Source organism: Coccomyxa subellipsoidea (genome assembly GCF_000258705.1).
Source record: "Coccomyxa subellipsoidea C-169, whole genome shotgun sequence".
In the NCBI taxonomy this organism is placed as follows: Eukaryota; Viridiplantae; Chlorophyta; class Trebouxiophyceae; family Coccomyxaceae; genus Coccomyxa; species Coccomyxa subellipsoidea.
In genome coordinates, this window is record NW_005178042.1 from 276,646 (window position 1) to 293,010 (window position 16,365).

At 52.5% G+C, this 16,365-nt stretch overlaps 4 protein-coding genes and 1 non-coding gene across 5 annotated transcripts; 2 read left to right on the top strand and 3 right to left on the bottom strand.

Annotated features, from left to right (window-relative positions):
• Positions 1–290: 290 nt before the first annotated feature.
• Positions 291–362, bottom strand: COCSUDRAFT_t13. The gene has a single exon. It is a non-coding gene; the product is annotated as a tRNA-Pro (tRNA).
• Positions 363–492: 130 nt separating this feature from the next.
• COCSUDRAFT_52073 (hypothetical protein) lies at positions 493–3,334 on the top strand. Its single transcript, XM_005651575.1, has 6 exons — positions 493–1,084; positions 1,209–1,280; positions 1,482–1,751; positions 2,047–2,251; positions 2,631–2,753; positions 3,022–3,334. The coding sequence occupies exons 1-6, from the start codon at positions 875–877 to the stop codon at positions 3,189–3,191; spliced, it is 1,050 nt and encodes a 349-aa protein (XP_005651632.1). The 5' UTR covers positions 493–874; the 3' UTR covers positions 3,192–3,334.
• Positions 3,335–4,085: 751 nt separating this feature from the next.
• COCSUDRAFT_55112 (hypothetical protein) lies at positions 4,086–5,109 on the top strand (the record flags this gene model as incomplete). Its single annotated transcript, XM_005651576.1, has 4 exons — positions 4,086–4,102; positions 4,230–4,308; positions 4,422–4,610; positions 4,939–5,109. 4 exons carry the CDS (start codon positions 4,086–4,088, stop codon positions 5,107–5,109), a joined length of 456 nt encoding a protein of 151 aa, XP_005651633.1.
• A 2,004-nt stretch (positions 5,110–7,113) lies between these two features.
• COCSUDRAFT_55113 (ADP,ATP carrier protein) lies at positions 7,114–10,397 on the bottom strand (the record flags this gene model as incomplete). Its single annotated transcript, XM_005651577.1, has 6 exons — positions 7,114–7,305; positions 7,754–7,933; positions 8,232–8,419; positions 8,809–9,006; positions 9,595–9,803; positions 10,306–10,397. 6 exons carry the CDS (start codon positions 10,395–10,397, stop codon positions 7,114–7,116), a joined length of 1,059 nt encoding a protein of 352 aa, XP_005651634.1.
• An 807-nt stretch (positions 10,398–11,204) lies between these two features.
• COCSUDRAFT_52074 (ADP,ATP carrier protein) lies at positions 11,205–14,991 on the bottom strand (the record flags this gene model as incomplete). The annotated part of the gene is made up of 6 exons (XM_005651578.1): positions 11,205–12,075; positions 12,751–12,930; positions 13,249–13,433; positions 13,773–13,970; positions 14,395–14,554; positions 14,935–14,991. The coding sequence occupies 6 exons, from the start codon at positions 14,989–14,991 to the stop codon at positions 11,899–11,901; spliced, it is 957 nt and encodes a 318-aa protein (XP_005651635.1). The 3' UTR covers positions 11,205–11,898.
• Positions 14,992–16,365: the final 1,374 nt, after the last annotated feature.

A 16,365-nucleotide genomic window follows, 5' to 3' on the forward strand; every position in this document is an offset into this window, starting at 1 on the left:
CTGAGCCCATTGCGGCGCCCCTAGCATGTGGATGTCCCCGAGGGCCAGCAACTTCGGATCCGGATTCGAATTGGGAGCCCAATATTAATACCCCGCCAGTGATTGCAACAGGTGCAACTTATAAGGGGTTTACACAAACCTGGACAATTTTTGCTTAAGATCTCAAATTGCAAGTTGCCAATGGATCTGACGCTTTGCAATGTGCTCTGTGAATGTTCTCCAACTTGCAATCATTGATGGCGGCTCCGGGCAAAATGAAGAAAACTCTAAGCGGAGAAAAAAGGAAATGTGGGGACATCCGTGAATTGAACACGGGACCTCTCGCACCCTAAGCGAGAATCATACCACTAGACCAATGTCCCTGAGCAAGCGTTGATCCGATTGCTTCGTGTTATGACTTAATTTCAAGCCACCTATATACCTGCAACACTATAGGAAAAGCAATCGGCCTCTCTGCGAAGCCTGCATCTGCAGGATGAACGACAGTATCAACAGCAAATTCGATCCTTCGGAGTACTCGCTGCAAGATTGGTTAAGGACCCTGTCGGCTGGACGTCGTTGCAGCATACACGCTGGAAATGTGTCTACGCGTGAAAGCTTTTGTTCAGTGCGAAGCGAGTATATCCAGCGTTTGAGGTCCTGAAAGCCATTCTGAGGAGTTGAAGTACGAGAGAGCTCCTTAGCTGTTCCTCATATGACACTAATTGTGACAAGCGGATGTCGAGGATGTTAACAGCAGATCTTCGCACATAGACAGGCTACCATGCTACTACTGACTTAGCGAAGCCTCTGATGGTAATTTCTGGTTTCCAACAGCAATTCACTGACAGTATTGGAGTATGACCCCACCAAAATATAAAACATCCAGGTCAGCATGTGGTTGGCAATACTGGTCACTATCGTTGCGAGCGCGGGCAACAATGTTGGAAAGGCCCTACAAAAGGAAGCCACGCGACACCTGCCCCGCTTCAGCATCGATCCCAAAATCCTGCTTCAGTATGCACGCAGCAGGCAGTGGCTCATTGGTCTTGGCACAGACTTGGGAGGCGCTGTGCTCATGATAGCAGCCTTTGCCCTCGCTCCAGTGAGTGTCTGGCTTCTCAGGTTCACACTCAATGCATCCTCGCTAAATGCCTACATGCATGCAATTGGCACCCGCATTGCTCCAGAAGGAAGCCATTCAGAAGTTGGTTGCACTGGCACTGCAGGTATCCCTGGTGCAGCCGGTGTCCGGCTTGGGCCTCGCGGTCCTATCGGTCTTCTCCCACTTCTATCTCAAGGTGTGATCATCGCTGCATCCCTTGCATTTCTGCATGCCTTAGCCAGCCTACAGCGCCACCCACACCCCAGCGCATCTTTTAGGCTGTTGCCACTGTGTGCATGGAATGGATGATGCATGCAGCGCTCAGAATTGAGCGATTGACTCAACATCTGCTGCAGAGGACTGCCTGCAAATGTAACATACTTGTTGATGCGCACAGGAGCGACTGCACAGGGGAGAATGGGCAGCGGTGGCGCTAGCAGGGCTGGGCACGATCGGGGTAGGCGCAACATCAGGCTCAGACGGGGGTGATAGCGATGGTGGAAAGGAGGCGGAGGAGGCAATGCCGTCACCCGGGCGCATCGTGGCGGTGATGCTGTTATTATGCGGGGCCGTCGCTGCGCTGCCGCTGGTGCATGCGCGGCGGCTGTCGGCCGCGGACCGGCGCACCCGGGCGGCCAAGCCGTCCGCGTCTGTCTACGGGCTCCAGGCATGCCCTTCTTTTCTGCCCCTTGCTGCGCAGACCTCTGCTGCTGCAGATGATGGCAGATAGACAGCTGCACTATCCCTGATTGTCAGCGCAATTCTGGAATTGAGATAGTGTGCTCTGATGACGGAGCTTTGGGGAACTCTATTCGCATGTCAGCTGTTGGAAGTGCAGAGGACCGCGTGCTTGCATGTTTTGTTCTGTTTTGTTGCTGCTGCAAAGTTTAAGGACTGCCACCCATCGCTGGCATGTGCTGCATCTGCCTTAGCTTCGTTTTGCCTTGCTTTCCACCTTGCAGGCGGGTGCCTGCTTTGGAATGTCGGCGGCGGCCTGCCGAACGGGCTTTCTGCTGGCGGCGCGCGTTTCCTGGACGGCCGCACCGGCGGGGCTGTGCGCAAGCATCGTGCTTTCCTCGGCTGGTTTTGCGCTGCAGACGCTGGGATTCAAGGACGGCAACACTGTGGTTGTGTGCACCTGCGCTGCTGTCTCGTCCATGGTCACAGGTGCGCAACACATTCATGCAAGTGCCCAAATGCCAATGTGGCATCCTTCTCCTGCACCCCTGGTTTTTGTACCTTGCATACATTATTGTGCCAGACCCTGTTGTGCTCCTGCTGTCAAGTGAAACGCATCAGCACTCTAATCACAGGCTTGATTTGTGAATTACCCAGCGTGGCGGCCCGGATGCGGAAACATGTGGCAAACAGTGCTTGTGCGTTGTTCTGCATATTTCCGCGGACTCATTTTCTGCCCGGCAAGACCCCAGGACAGAGCCATCCCAAGATTCAGTAAGGAAGACAGAGAAAGGGGAAGAGTATTCCCAGGGTTCTGTGAGGAAATGACAGACATGGAAAGAGAGTGATTGAGGCAAGATGCGCGCAGGTGTGCTGGTGGGGCTGCTGGCTCTAGGGGAGAGGATGCCACGGACGCTGGCGATGCGCGCACTGCGGCTGCTGGCATGGACTGCTATCGGGCTCGGGGTTTCCGCGCTGGCAGGGGGGAAAGGTGGGGGTTCTGAAGGGGCTCAAATAGGAGGATTCAAGGCGTGGCCAGGGGTGAATGGCTGAAGTGTGGTGCGGCTGGAGCAAGCGGATGACCACTTTTGGGTCGGGTCATTCATAGCTTGGACTTTTGTCTTCCTTTGCTGGAAGGAAATCAATGACAACCTGGCACATTGTGATTATGGTGATCGGCTACTGTCTGGTGGCCAGCATTGCTGATGCACAGGATGATTTGGCGCTGGTGCTGATTGACAGCGTGTGCATGCCTTCAGGTGGCTTGGCGCATGTGGCGCATGCGCTCCTATCTAGGCTGCCAGCCAGCGTCCTGAACAGGCTTCCCACACCGGCAGTGGTGCGGATACGAGCGCTGAGTCAGCGGTTGAAGTCTGAGCATCTGCCGATCGTGGTCGAGGCGGATGGACCTGCAGCTGACAAGCGCTGACGGGCATTGTAACTGACCTCGCAAACAACTGTATAGGGAACCCGGTTTGCATGCACGCCACTCCACCAATCTGACTGGTGCAGCGGTTCCGGCGAGTCTGACATGTACAAATTTAAGTGTAAACTCATCATGGTGGTGCTTTCATACAGAGCATACCACATATGACCGCATCTCTGGAATGCAAAAGGAGACAGGAGACAATGCTCAATCCTCGCAAGGCTGCCTCTTTGCCAGTAAGTGCAGCCTGTGGGAAGGCAAGACAACCTGACCAGAATTGAAGTGATCTGGCAAAGATACCCAAAGAGCCGTTCCAGGCTCTCATCAAGATACCTCAAATTACCTGACATTGTGCTGGTAAGCTTCCAGAATGCTCTAGTATATGCTGACAGGCATGTACTGGATTTGGTGATTGACGGTATTCCAATACAGTAGCCTCAGCCTGCTTCCTCAGGCTGGGACAAGGCCAGAAAGGTAAGCAATGCTCGTGAGAAGAGGCAGATAACAAAAAAGATTCATCTCGCTTACCGATAGTCAAACGTAAGCTTGTCTAGTTGTCGTTTGTATGCTTTCCAAGTTTCCCTCTGTTCCTTCATGCCTTTCTGCACATCCTTTCAATGCAGGATCAGCTGCGCAATACGAGTAAAGCAAGGATGTGATGCGTTCTTCAGAAGATATAACACATGGACTTTTGGAAGAGAGGCCGTGGGGACGCCGTCATTCCGCGTAGCCGGCCTTGGTCTGCAAATTGCAAACTGCAGACTGCAATGCAGACTCTGCAACAACAACCTCTCCGGCCTTAAGATTTTTCATATAAAGTTGCGGATCGACAGAATGCGGACACACACACACTTCCCGTCTTCAGCGCGCCCTGTACTCGCACCTTCTCAAAAGGCCATGGCTCTGTACACCAGGTGTGCAATTACTTTCAAGGATCAACCGCCAAAGCTCCATTGGAGGTGATCTGCTATTTGCATTTTGAATTTTGACTTGTGTTCACAGGTCCATTCGGTGCCGAGCGAATATTGTTGCAAACTACAGAGACCAGCTCACGGGCGTGGGTGTGCCTATTGAGCAGGCCACTGTTCATGCTGACGGTCTTGTTGCTGCGATGGACAACGTGCGTTCCTCAGCTTTGGTTTGAAGACATTGTAGGACTCAAACGATCTCACGCACAAGTACTTACTTGTGCGTGAGATACTCTCCACAGCATACTATTATATGAATTTGCAGGTGAAGGACGCCAGGTTGGGCAAGCTGGACGCCAAGCTGGACAAGTTGGACGCCAAGCTGGACGCCAAGCTGGACAACCTGGACACCAAGCGGGACGCCAAGCTTGACAAGCTGGACGCCAAGATGGACAAGCTGGCTCTAGAGCTCGCGAAGACCAGCCTCAATGGGCGGTGGCTCGTGGCGTTGCTAGTGTTTACGATTCTGATGAGCACAGAAGTTGGCAAGATAGTCTCTGCCAAGTTGTTGCAACAATTGTCGTCCTAGACGTGCTCTTGTGGTTATGTAGCATATCAAAGGACTGTCTTATTTGAGTCTTTGAGGGAGTTAGCTAGAACTGCGCATGCGTTGTTTGATGCGTTCCTTGCCTTGTCGCCTTTCGAGCGAGACGCCTCTTTTGAGAGATGATTTCATGTCAGAGGTTCCTGATCGCTGCCTTCGATCCACCGTCTTGTGGGCAATTTCCTTGTTGATCTTTGTGTCACAATGAGCTTTTTTATTGTCCGCACGGTGACTTCAGCTCATCGTCCAGCTTGTCCAGCTTGGCGTCCAGCTTGTCCAGGACCAGCAGGTACTGGAGCTCACAAAGACCAGCCTCAATGGGCGGTGGCTCGTGGCGTTGCTAGTGTCCACGATGCTGATGAGCACAGATGTTGGCAAGAGAGTCCTTGCCAAGTTGTTGTCGTCCTAGACGTACTCTTGTGGTTATGTAGCATATCAAAGGACTGTCTTATTTGAGTCTTTGAGGAAGTTTGCTGGAACTGCGTGGTTTGATGCGTTCCTTGTTACGGCAGCGCATGATATCTTGTGCTGCAGGGTCCGCACGTATTGGCTCCCATGCGGCGCTGGGCACTGTCTCTGAAATGTAGCAAATGTTTCCTGACAATTATCTGCTAACGGCTGCCAGCATGAGCGCTTTTTTGACAGGGCAATTCAAATAATTGATGCTGATGTATATCGACAGCATAAGTGGCTTGGATTTGTCCGGATCGGAAGCCAAATCTGAAGAGTCCTAATTGATCCTGAGGTGGACTCATGAGGCTTCAGACTGTGAGGTGTGTAATGCGGATCCTTTTCACGTGGGGAGGCGTTTTTTGTTTTAGAATGTTTTGGGATGCAAACTTTGATGGTGACCTTCATGATGAATGTAGAATTATTGGAAGGGGATGGGATGTCCCATTGGCCAATCAGGCTTCAGGTCATGGCTTTGTGGCTAGCATGCTGGTTGCAGAAGTACTTAGCTAGTGCGTTACACTGTGACATCTCGTCTAGCTAGACTCTCTATAGACATTGTTACAATGGGACCAGGGGTCAGAGTCATGCCATTGGAAATATACAATGGGGCTACCAAGTGCGTAGCATGCCCTGCACTTTCAGAAGAACGTTAATCATGGACTTGATACTAATACTGCATGAGATGATCATGTAGAACTTGCCCTTCAGACACATCAAATAGGTATAGGCTTATATGTTATAGTTATGGGAGCAGTCCAGTTGGCCACAGCCTCCGAGGCTCTGAGTCAGACCATGCCTTCCACCCCCTTCGCATTAGATCTGCCATGCTGAGGGTCTGCCTTGATCTTCTTCCATTCCTGCTTCTCCTGCCATACCTTTGAGCCTGGCATGTTCTCTGCAAGGCACAGCACCGCATGAATGCCTTTGTGAAACAGCGGCCTGCGATGCGAGCATCATGCATGGACAATGACACATCACGCTGCAATCGTCGTGTCAATATCATGGCCTTATTTGAGGACATGCACTTGCTCTGTAAGGCAATTCCCTGTCTGTTAGCAGTGCTGCTCAATAACATGGCTGTATTGCAGGATAGCGCGCACCTTCTTTTACGACCTTTGCTGTGTCAAGGATCGACCAGTAGTATACACCGATTGCTGCCCCCACCAGGGTCACCCCTGCAGAACAATGATGTAAAATTCATCCTCGCTTTCATGTCAGATTCAGTGTAAGCCGAGGCAAACATTGGCATGTCTCAGCGACGGATCCTGCAAGAATTAGGGCCAGCATCCCCATAAGCTGCGTCCCGACAACCTTTACTGCTTCAAAGCATTTTACCTGCCATGAAGTACCGTCTTATGTTTTCATCCGTATACACGGTCCACCACGGCTTGCTGGGGATCCTCTTCGACATCCTTAGATCAGCACAACGGACGGCCGCTTCTGCGATCACTCACATCGCACTTTTGTTGCTTTGACTGAAATCTCGCTGACACGTCGCATGCATGAACTTCGTTGCTCGTGCAACGAATCCTTCAAACTTTCTCAAGCTCATCGGACTTGGGCTTATTTTAGGCTCGAGGGTGCCTGATTAGGCCTTGCTGACATAGGTAGCCTGGGCATGCAGTAGCCTGGGCATGCCCACCCTCTGTGAAGTGATTAGAATTAAGATTCGTGCAGCTTGCATCCTGGCCACCCTTTGAGATAAGTTACCATGAAAAATGGCGAGAAATCAATATCAAGGAAATGCATTGCCAAAAAAGCGGCTTACATAAGCACGGTCGAGTCTGACTCAGCCTCGCAGTTAGACTGCTGCTTGAGAAGTCGCTAGATAAGGGCGTCATGAATTTTCAGGAACGATCCATGACCTTGGCACAACGTAGCACTTCTTTCTCTTTCAAGCCGTTACAGGTGTCCCCCTCTGCGCGAACGTTTCAGTCCCCGGACACATTTTCATAAGAAGTCACTGGTCTGGAGGCAGCACATAGTGATCCAGCAGCATCTTGACTTCATCGTAGAAGACGAGCACGAGGGCGCCGCCGGCTCCGCGCAGCACATTGGACCAGGCTCCCTTGAAAAATCCGCGCATGCCCTCCTGCCTGTACATCTTGACCCATGCATCCATCGTGCCGCGGTAGTGCTGCTCCCCTGCAGCCTGCATGCATGCAATGCCATCGCTATCAAGACCTGGATGGGTACAATCTATTGCTTTCTGCTGCAGCACCCCTGCTGCGCCTTCCCATGTCCGCCACTGGCCCAGTGCATGCCATTTGATTATTTGCACACCAGCCGCTGCTCTCTGACCCGACAAATTGCTTTCTCATCCTTCCTTTCACAAACCACTTGCCTGCCACCTTGCCCGGAGGGCAGACCCCTCTGCAGCGCCGATTTACACTTCCATCACAATCGCTCTTGGCTTGTGACAGCTATTTGAATCGTCATACTTGTACTGCTTTTTCTCTTGCAGCAGAATTGTCAGGGCATTTCCAAGGCTCGTATCCCTAATTGTCTGAGTGCCATACTGGGCGCTGAGTCAGAGAATCAGAAGCAGGCGTCAGATAAGCCATCGGGTGGCTGGAAGCAGTGTGATCCAAGTGACACACCTGCATCATGAGGCGGCGGCGGACGGTGTCGAAGGGGTATGAGATGATGCCGGCCAGCGCAGTCACTGTCTGAGCCACGGCCCAGCGCTTAAGGAAGCTGGCCCTTCTATCATCCCCAAACAGCACTCCCTTCGCCGTGTCATATAGACCGAAGTAGGCCCCGCGGTACACGATGATGCCCTGCAGCCACATTCAACTTGAGCTATTAAAGCCCTCACAAGTCCCAGCATTGCCGCTGGGGTGTTGCGCATGCAGCAAGCGATCAGTTTGACGGATAGCTGACATCACCCTAGGACTGGCAGGCTGTCATAATGAGCCTGCCATGCATGCAAAGGGCAGTCCAACGTGTCATTCAGGTGAGTTTGCAGTGGAATCCTCACGAGAGGTCCAAGAACAGCCTGGTCGCTAGACCAATTGCCCAGTTTGCAAGCCCGGACAGTGCATGATGTGGGCATGTGCCGGGAGCATGCGTGCGCACCTGCACGGAGACGCCAAAGCCCTGGTAGAGGGCGCGCAGGCCGCCGCGCTTGACAGTGGTGGCGATGCAGTCTACGAGGCCCTTGAACTCGCGGTCCTTGCCTCCCTTGCCCAGATCGGCACCCAGGCGCGTCCGAGCAAAGTCCAGCGGATACACTATCAGCAGCGATCCGGCACCGGCCGCACCGCCTGTGAAAGCAGACCAGTATCCATCACCGATGATGAGGATATTGAGGATGGTCAGACACCCACCCACCCCTGTGCAGCTGGCGAGCAATGAGGCGCAGACTTTGTATCAGCCTCATCCACTGTGGCCTTTCTGCCCTAAGATGTATTTATGCTTGCCAAAAGTACACACGTCATTGATTGTTATTTGCAACTGCAATCTGGTACAGCACGCCTCACGAGACTCTAATGGCACAGCACCCACTGCATGAACGGCCAGACGAAGGACACATCTGTGGTTCTCGGGGTTGCGATCACGTGCGGCCCTTTAAATGGCTGCTCATACATCAAAGTGCCTCATGTACCGATTTACTGAGTGCTTTTGACAAGAGTGTGAGGAATGCGGCGCGCACCAGAGGCCATGTTGACGGCGAAGAACTTCCAGAAGTCGGTGCGCGGGTTGTACTTGGGGAACATGGCCTTGATGGTGTCCTTGAAGGCAAAATTGAAGGCCTGCGTAGGGAAGTAGCGCAGCACGTTGGCCAGGTTGCCGCGCCAGAATGACAGGATGCCCTGGCACTTTGCCACGCGCACAAAGCAGTCAATGATGCCTGCGCCATGAGATAAGCATCAGTGCATGTTTGCAGCAATGCAGCCCCTCAGAGCAGGTGCCTCTCCCTCAACCAGTACCATAGTTGCACCATTCGGTCAGAACACTTTTTGGGGACCGTATATACGGCCGAATATACGGTCATACGGTATTAAAATATACAAAAAACGACAAAATACGGCCTATTTTGGCCCAAAACACCGAATATACGACCGAATATTCACCGTATGCCGAATGGCCGAATCCGTATGGTGCAACTACGACCAGTGCAAAGCCTTCTACAGAAAGTGTTCCCTCTGATGCCGACAGATTTCTAAGCTGACGGCAGTCCTGTCTCGGACAAGAAGTAGGAGCAAGTTGACTGGACATTGTCTGTGGACACCTCAGCAGGCTCTGCATCCAGGCAGTGTGCTGTATTGATGCGCTTCAGCATTGCATTGCATTAGTCAGCAGAGCAACAAGCAGTATCTGGCAGTACACAGAATCTGAACTAGATATGAATACTAGAGGTAGGGGACTACGTCCTCAGCATGCATCAAGCATCCAGGATACTATAAAAATACAGTCAATTCGTCAAATTGGCACTCACCCTTGTAGGGAGGGATTTCGCCGCTCCGGATACGCGGGTTGAGGTCCTGGGTCTGCAGGATGATCTTGACGCGCTCGATGGGCGCCACAGCCGTCTTTGCCACGGCGCCAGCGATCCCTCCCGCCATCAGATCCGTGATGAACTCCTTTGTCGGGTTTTTCGGCGCCATCCGCTCCTTCGTGTCAGGCACCGTGAACCTCTGCCCCTCCCTGCAACCACACATCCAGCGTTGGACACTGCCTCAGCAGAGGTCCTGGGTTGCCCAGACAGCACTCATCAATGCTGTCAACATGTAATGTCTGTGAGCAACCCCAGGAGTGTAGCATTTGCGCTAGCAAAAGAACGTAAGGAAACACGCAAGTAAAACATGTGACAACATGCAATGTCTGTGGGCAACCTTAGGAATGTTGCATCTGCCCAGTAAACGTGGCAGTCAACATGGCTAGCCGATCTGGGCGGACCAGAACCCCGACCCGGTACCCAGAAGCAAAAGGAGGATCTCCCTGGAAGGTGTCAAGCTTGTCCATGCCGTTTTCCGGCATGATGCATGCTATACAAGCAATATTGTTTTACATACCTTGATGGGTTCTACCAAGCAAATAGTATTTGCATGGGCGCAAGTTCTCCCCTTCATCTAGAGCAGCATAAGCCATGGCCGTTGACAAGGCAGTACAGGATGCAAATGTAAAGGAGGATGATGCTGGAACGCACGCTGGGGAGCTGATGGGAGGCAGGTGTGGGGCAGAAGGGGCGCGCATGAGCCCTGTCAGGCTTGCTGCCATGTACATCTGCGCTGACAGCATGGTGCCTGCACCCGCATAGTAAGCGTCAGATGCTCGATGTCCTAGCAAAGGCGTCTTTGTAACGTGCAAAGAACGTCAAAGCTAAATTTTTCGCCAGGATGCTGACGGAGCTGATCAGGGCAACTTGCCCAGTGTCGAACAATCGAGAAAGCCAGATAAGCATTTGGTGTACGAATTAATATTTAGTTGCAGAAACGATGAACAATCGTCGAGGATTCATTGTCGCTGGACAATAACATAAGAGACTGTCTTTGGATGCCTGTAGATGCCGAGTCAGAGACCCGTGAAAAATGCAGCATCAGCGAGACTTTACCTTCTTGAAAGGCAGGGATTGTCGATGATTTAATGATAGTCTGCTAGAATGTCCAGGCTGCCGATGTTGTCTCTTGAGCGCCTCACACTAGTGCCACTTGACTGACGGATGTCATCTGGCAGTGTGTTTCCACCGTCAAGCTCTCCGCTGCAAATGCACGTCCGTGTTGGCCTACGGCTGATTTGTTTTTAGAAGTCAAGACGTGCTTGCACGGTGCACAATAAGCAGGCATCCAACTAAAATTCCACTTCCAAAATAGCTTCCTTTAACATTGGATTGGGAGGCCAGATCTGGCATCGTATAAGTGCTGGGGCATGCAGCAATGCACACCCTATATCATAGTTCTGATCTCAAGAGGTCCAGTACAATTGTCATTGAAACGTGAGTTGTATGTAGTGGTTGCCTGTTCCTCACTTCAGTGCTGGTGCATCATGTTTGTGAGGCCATATGCATGTACATGGGGAAATAAGCAGCTGATCATGATTCAAAGATCTGATACCTCGGAGGCATACTTTTACATAGATGTGTCATCACATAGCTCCTCCGGCCCATGGTGGCGCACTCAGAAGACTTCTGTGTCTGTATTAATGAATTTACCGACCCATACCAAGCAAGTTGTACCAATAAATGACTCATCGGAAGCCTACATCCTCCAAATCAGTGGCAAAATCTGCACATTCTCCCAACACGCGAACAATCCAGAGACGGTGACGTAAAATAATTTGAATCTGCTGAGCGATGGACGCAAGGAAGGGCGGTCATTCCCAGTGCTGCGACGCGCAATATTCTGCAAGTGTCCAGGAGCCATGTGGCACACAAAGTGATTGCACAACCAATTCTGGCACCCACCAATGCCTCACTATGCCGGACTTCCACCCATTTCTGGCAGCCTGTACGGGACCTTTCTGATACAGTACCCACTTTAATCCAGGAGAATGCCGAACTCGTCAGTACACCAGCCCAGGGCAGAGCACCCCTGCTGTTATAACTCCCAAGCAACAGATGCCCTTCGCCATTAGAAAGTGGTCAAGCCCCCAGCACAGCCGTGCTCAGCCCAGAGTACTAAAGCCCATAGCAGGCTGCAACCAGAGACTCACACGCCCACCGGCAGCTGCTGCAAGGGTTGATGTAAGTAATGTGGGAGTGGTCGTCGGCAGCGGCGGCGCCGCGGCGTTTGAGGGGGGAAATCTAGAGGTTTGCGTCGATGATCTTCTTGAACTCGTCGTAGATGACCAGCACGAGGGCGCCGCCGGCTCCGCGCAGCACGTTGGACCAGGCTCCCTTGAAGAAGGCCTTGCCTCCCTCCTCCCTGTAGATCTTGCCCCACGCGTCGATGGTGCCGTTGTAGTGCTTAGCGCCACCGGACTGCACGCACACACAGAAGTTTTGTGAGCAACCACCGCAACCAATGACGTAATAAGAGAGATGGGTGGGCTGCACATGCTTCCAGATGCAGCACACGCCCTTGCAGGGAGACAAAATCCCTTCTGCCTCATGGCCCTGCTGCTCGGAAGGGAGGGTGACAGGCTGTGGTGGTGCAGACTGATGATGACCCATTTCAGCAGTACGAAAGGCAGCTGCAGGAGCGTCAGCGATCTCAGGGGACCATGCCAAACACCAGTCGCTTTCTTTGACCTTCAATCAAAACAATTCCTGGCTTCTGAATGCAAACATGTACATGAAGTAATATGGCGTGCGGCCTATTCTGTGGAGCTGCTTGCAAATGGTATGGATGATTGACCAGTGACTAGTCTCTACACAACACAGCAGGCGGATTACTAAGCATCCTCGGGCACCCCAGTGGTCTTTTAGGCACACAAGCAAGCAGGCAAATTGATGCGTGTGCTGTGGTGCACAGCACAAGAACTGGCTCTCAATCTCGCTGCTCTTGCCGCGCAATCTGTTCCCTTGCAGGGATGTTCTGCCCAATATGTGAACTTTGTGTGACAAGAGCGGGACAAGCAGAGTTTAGGACGAATGCAATGTAAAAAGTGCAAAGGCTGTCCTCTCGTGGTGTGGTTAAAGTGGGAGAGCACACACCTGCATCATGAGACGACGGCGGACAGTGTCGAAGGGGTAGGACATGACACCGGCAGCAGCAGTGACAGCCTGAGCCACAGCCCACTTGGCGAAGAAGTTGGCGGTCTTCTCGTCCTTGAACAGCACTCCCTTGGCTGTGTCGTACAGACCAAAGTAGGCTCCGCGGTACACGATGATACCCTGCAGCCAGCAATCTCACAGTTCACGTCAGTTGGAGGCGCCACTGCACTGCCCGTCTAGCGAAGGATAAGCACACTCGCGGTTGCAGCTGCAAACCAGCAGGCGTGCATAACCTTTCTAAATGTCATGTCAGCCCCTCAAACTCATTTCACCATTCGATCAAACAGCATGAATAACATGTGGTCCAGCGCCACCAGCTTTCAAGCTCTGAGACGCAAGCTCTGTCAGCATGACATGCAGCAAGGGCTGCAATGCACAGATGTCGACGCTGATCACGCATGCAAGTGATGCGGGCAGGTGCCGGGAGCGCGCGCGCACCTGCACGGAGACGCCGAAGCCCTGGTAGAGGGAGATCATGCCGCCGCGCTTGACGACCTTGCTGAGGCAGTCCAGGAGGCCGGTGAACTCGCGCGCACCGGTCTTGCCCAAATCGGCGGCCAGGCGGGTACGCGCGAAGTCCAGCGGGTACACGATCAGCAGCGATCCGGCACCAGCCAGGCCACCTGCGCACACATGCCAGGACAGCATCAGTCACCATCCCTTCATGGCATTTTTTGGTATAGGGGCTGTCCGGGTGCTCCAATCCCAACCGCACCAACAGTCAAACTCTGGTGAGAACAAGCTGAAAGATGCTTTAGTGGAAGCACTCTGCTTTATGATGCCAGCACATGGGCGTTTTGGTGCAGTTTGGTGGAATCCAAATTGAGATCCGCCTTCCTAACAGCCATTTCACCACGCCAATGAAGCAAAGGAAAAGCAGGTCATGGGTGAGACCCTCACCCATGCCATTGAGGAAAAAATGTGCGAAGCTCTTGGCGCTAAGTCAAGCAGAGGGAACGCACCCGAGGCCATGTTGATGGCGAAGAACTTCCAGAAATCGGTCTTGGGGTTGGCCTTGGGGAACATGTTCTTGATGGTGTCCTTGAAGGCGAAGTTGAAGGCCTGTGTGGGGAAGTACCGGATGACATTGGCCAGGTTGCCACGCCAGAAGGAGGCGACGCCCTGCTCTGCTGCCACGCGGGAGAAGCAGTTGCTAATGCCTGCACAGAACATGCAAAACAGACTGTAAAGGAAGCAGTTCCTGTAGCCACAATATCATATCACAGTAAGATGCATACGTTGGTGATGCTTCATGAACAGACACTATGTCTTTGCCAGATTGAGAATTGTGACCAGCGCAACATACAGTTGGAAGGCATCTGCTGCCAGCATGGATAGGGGAGTGACTGAGCGCTCGAGACATGTCATGTGCAGTGCATAATGGGGATTCAGCCGTCCACAATTGACAGAGAATATGTGGAGCAAAAAATGACAACGGTGGCGGCAATCATATATAGGAAGCTTGCGTTCACGGCCAGCGTTGGCCTGCCTCTACCCAGGACACGCATCCTGACGAGAGTCAAATCTCTGCAGGCGTTGCAGACACTTATGAAAATCATTTCTAGCACATATCTGGGAGCACACCTGTGTAGGGAGGGATCTCTCCGGACTTGATCCTGGGGTTGGAGTCCTGAGTCTGCAGGATGAGCTTCACGCGCTCAATGGGGGCCACGGCTGTCTTAGAGACACCGCCGGCCACACCTCCAGCTGCCAGGTCAGCAGCAAATTTGTATGGGCTGGGAGCCTTGATGACAACAGGCTCCTTGGTGTCTGGGATCATGAAACTCCTCCTCTCCCTGAATCAATCGAACGTAGCAAAATGAGATTATCTTTCAGTGTTGCCAGTGACCCAGCCTGCCTGGACATTCCCTCAATTAATCTACATCCTCAAACCAGCTAGACGGATCAGGAAGCTTTTCAGGCACTGAAATTGCACTGAAGAGCCACAGCCAGAATAGATCGAAATTTGTACAAGTGCCAGTAATGCACATGGCACCCGACGATAGTGCTATTGGAAGCAGTGGGACAGCCATCAAGTGTTTCCACGTGCTTGATCTATTTCGAGAGAAGGCTGCATCACGGCGAGAGAACGTACACAGGCGAGCTGGCGGAGGGAGAATCCACGGAGGAGCGCATCAGGGAGGCAAGTCCCAACTCCTTGTACATCTGAGACGACAACATCTTGCCTGCGTAAAAAGAGACACGAGTCAGCCTCAGGTTGGCAACTAGCCATTACAGCTAAGGGCTGCATTGCTCCTCCACTTCTTGCAATGCTACCACGAAATCCCTTGTTCATGCAGAGGGAGCGGTCGAAAGAGCACACAGAGCTCCACCAAGCTAATTACTGAAACACAGGGCTGATGAAGAACTTCAGCGCGACTGAACATATCTGCTATGCCTTATTGAATTCACCCAAATACATCCCAGCTAGCAACCCGCCCATTGGGGCGAAGCACAGAAAAGGAAGCTTTGGTGCACAAGCAGATTGTCAGCCACCCCACAGATATTCCAAATAGGTCAAATTCCACGCTGGATCGCAGCAGTGCTTGTGCCAGCAGGCAGCACACGTACAGAAGTCACACCAATTCAATGACACAATATCCCGGCTCTGCCAGGAGGCATGATCTCTTCTAGAGCGCACACGGTGGAACACAACACTCAAGCCTTAGATCAGCACCGGTCATTTTAGGGCGGCCGGGACATTACCTGATAGCACGCAGCAACCGACAAGTACTACGCGCTTCGAGTGGGGCGAACAGATGCAGGAGTGTGTTGCTGCTCTTCCTCTACACTGGCACAGGGCGGCTCTGCCCTGAGTTTCAGCGCCTCGCATTTTCGATGTTCTTCACCCCCAATGCCCGGGGGATCTGCTTCAAGGGCCTGGAGAGGAGGAGGGTATTGCATGCGTTGGGAGGGACTTCGATGTGAAACCTGCTTCTTGTTCTGAAGCTTGGAGAATGCATGACAAACACTTCAGCATACAAAGGCGTTCCTTGCTATAGCATCTTTGTTGCTAGAATCGCTTAGGTGTGCTAGTAACGCCGCGCAGATCTCTCTGGCCAGCGCTGCAGCTGGCGAGCCTTCATCATGATCACTTCCAGCACTGGTTAAAATTGATGCAGCACTAATAGGCAGGAAACCAGCAGCAGGGGCAAACCAGTAAAAACAGGTATAGCCAGGAGCACCATACACATGTATTTAGCTATCACAGAGCACATGTTGGTCCTACTAAGAGTCTCTGTCCCACAGCTTTGCTCTTTAGGCTGAACCATATCATATGGTAGACTGCAGAATACAAATGGTTTCTGCAAGCAGCCCGTCACTTGAATTTGCTCTTTGCTTGACTTCTCAAGAAGTTGGACTTGACCTTGTTCTCTCCTCTCCGCCCACCCAGCCGGATGCTCTTGCCGCCCCCACTGCCAGAAGCCGTCCCTCCACTGGACTTTGTCCCTGCTGATTTGCTGCTGCTGCTTGAAGGGCTGCTCCTGCTGCTGCCGCTTGAAGGGCTGCTTCTGCTGCTGTTGCTGCTGCTTCCAGGCTTGCTCTTGCTGAACT

Coding starts and splice junctions, on each gene's coding strand:
- COCSUDRAFT_52073 (XM_005651575.1), top strand. CDS start 875: ATGTGGTTGGCAATACTGGTCACTATCGTTGCGAGCGCGGGCAACAAT. Junction 1,281..1,481: donor TCTCCCACTTCTATCTCAAG/GTGTGATCATCG, acceptor TGATGCGCACAG/GAGCGACTGCACAGGGGAGA. Junction 1,752..2,046: donor CGTCTGTCTACGGGCTCCAG/GCATGCCCTTCT, acceptor TCCACCTTGCAG/GCGGGTGCCTGCTTTGGAAT.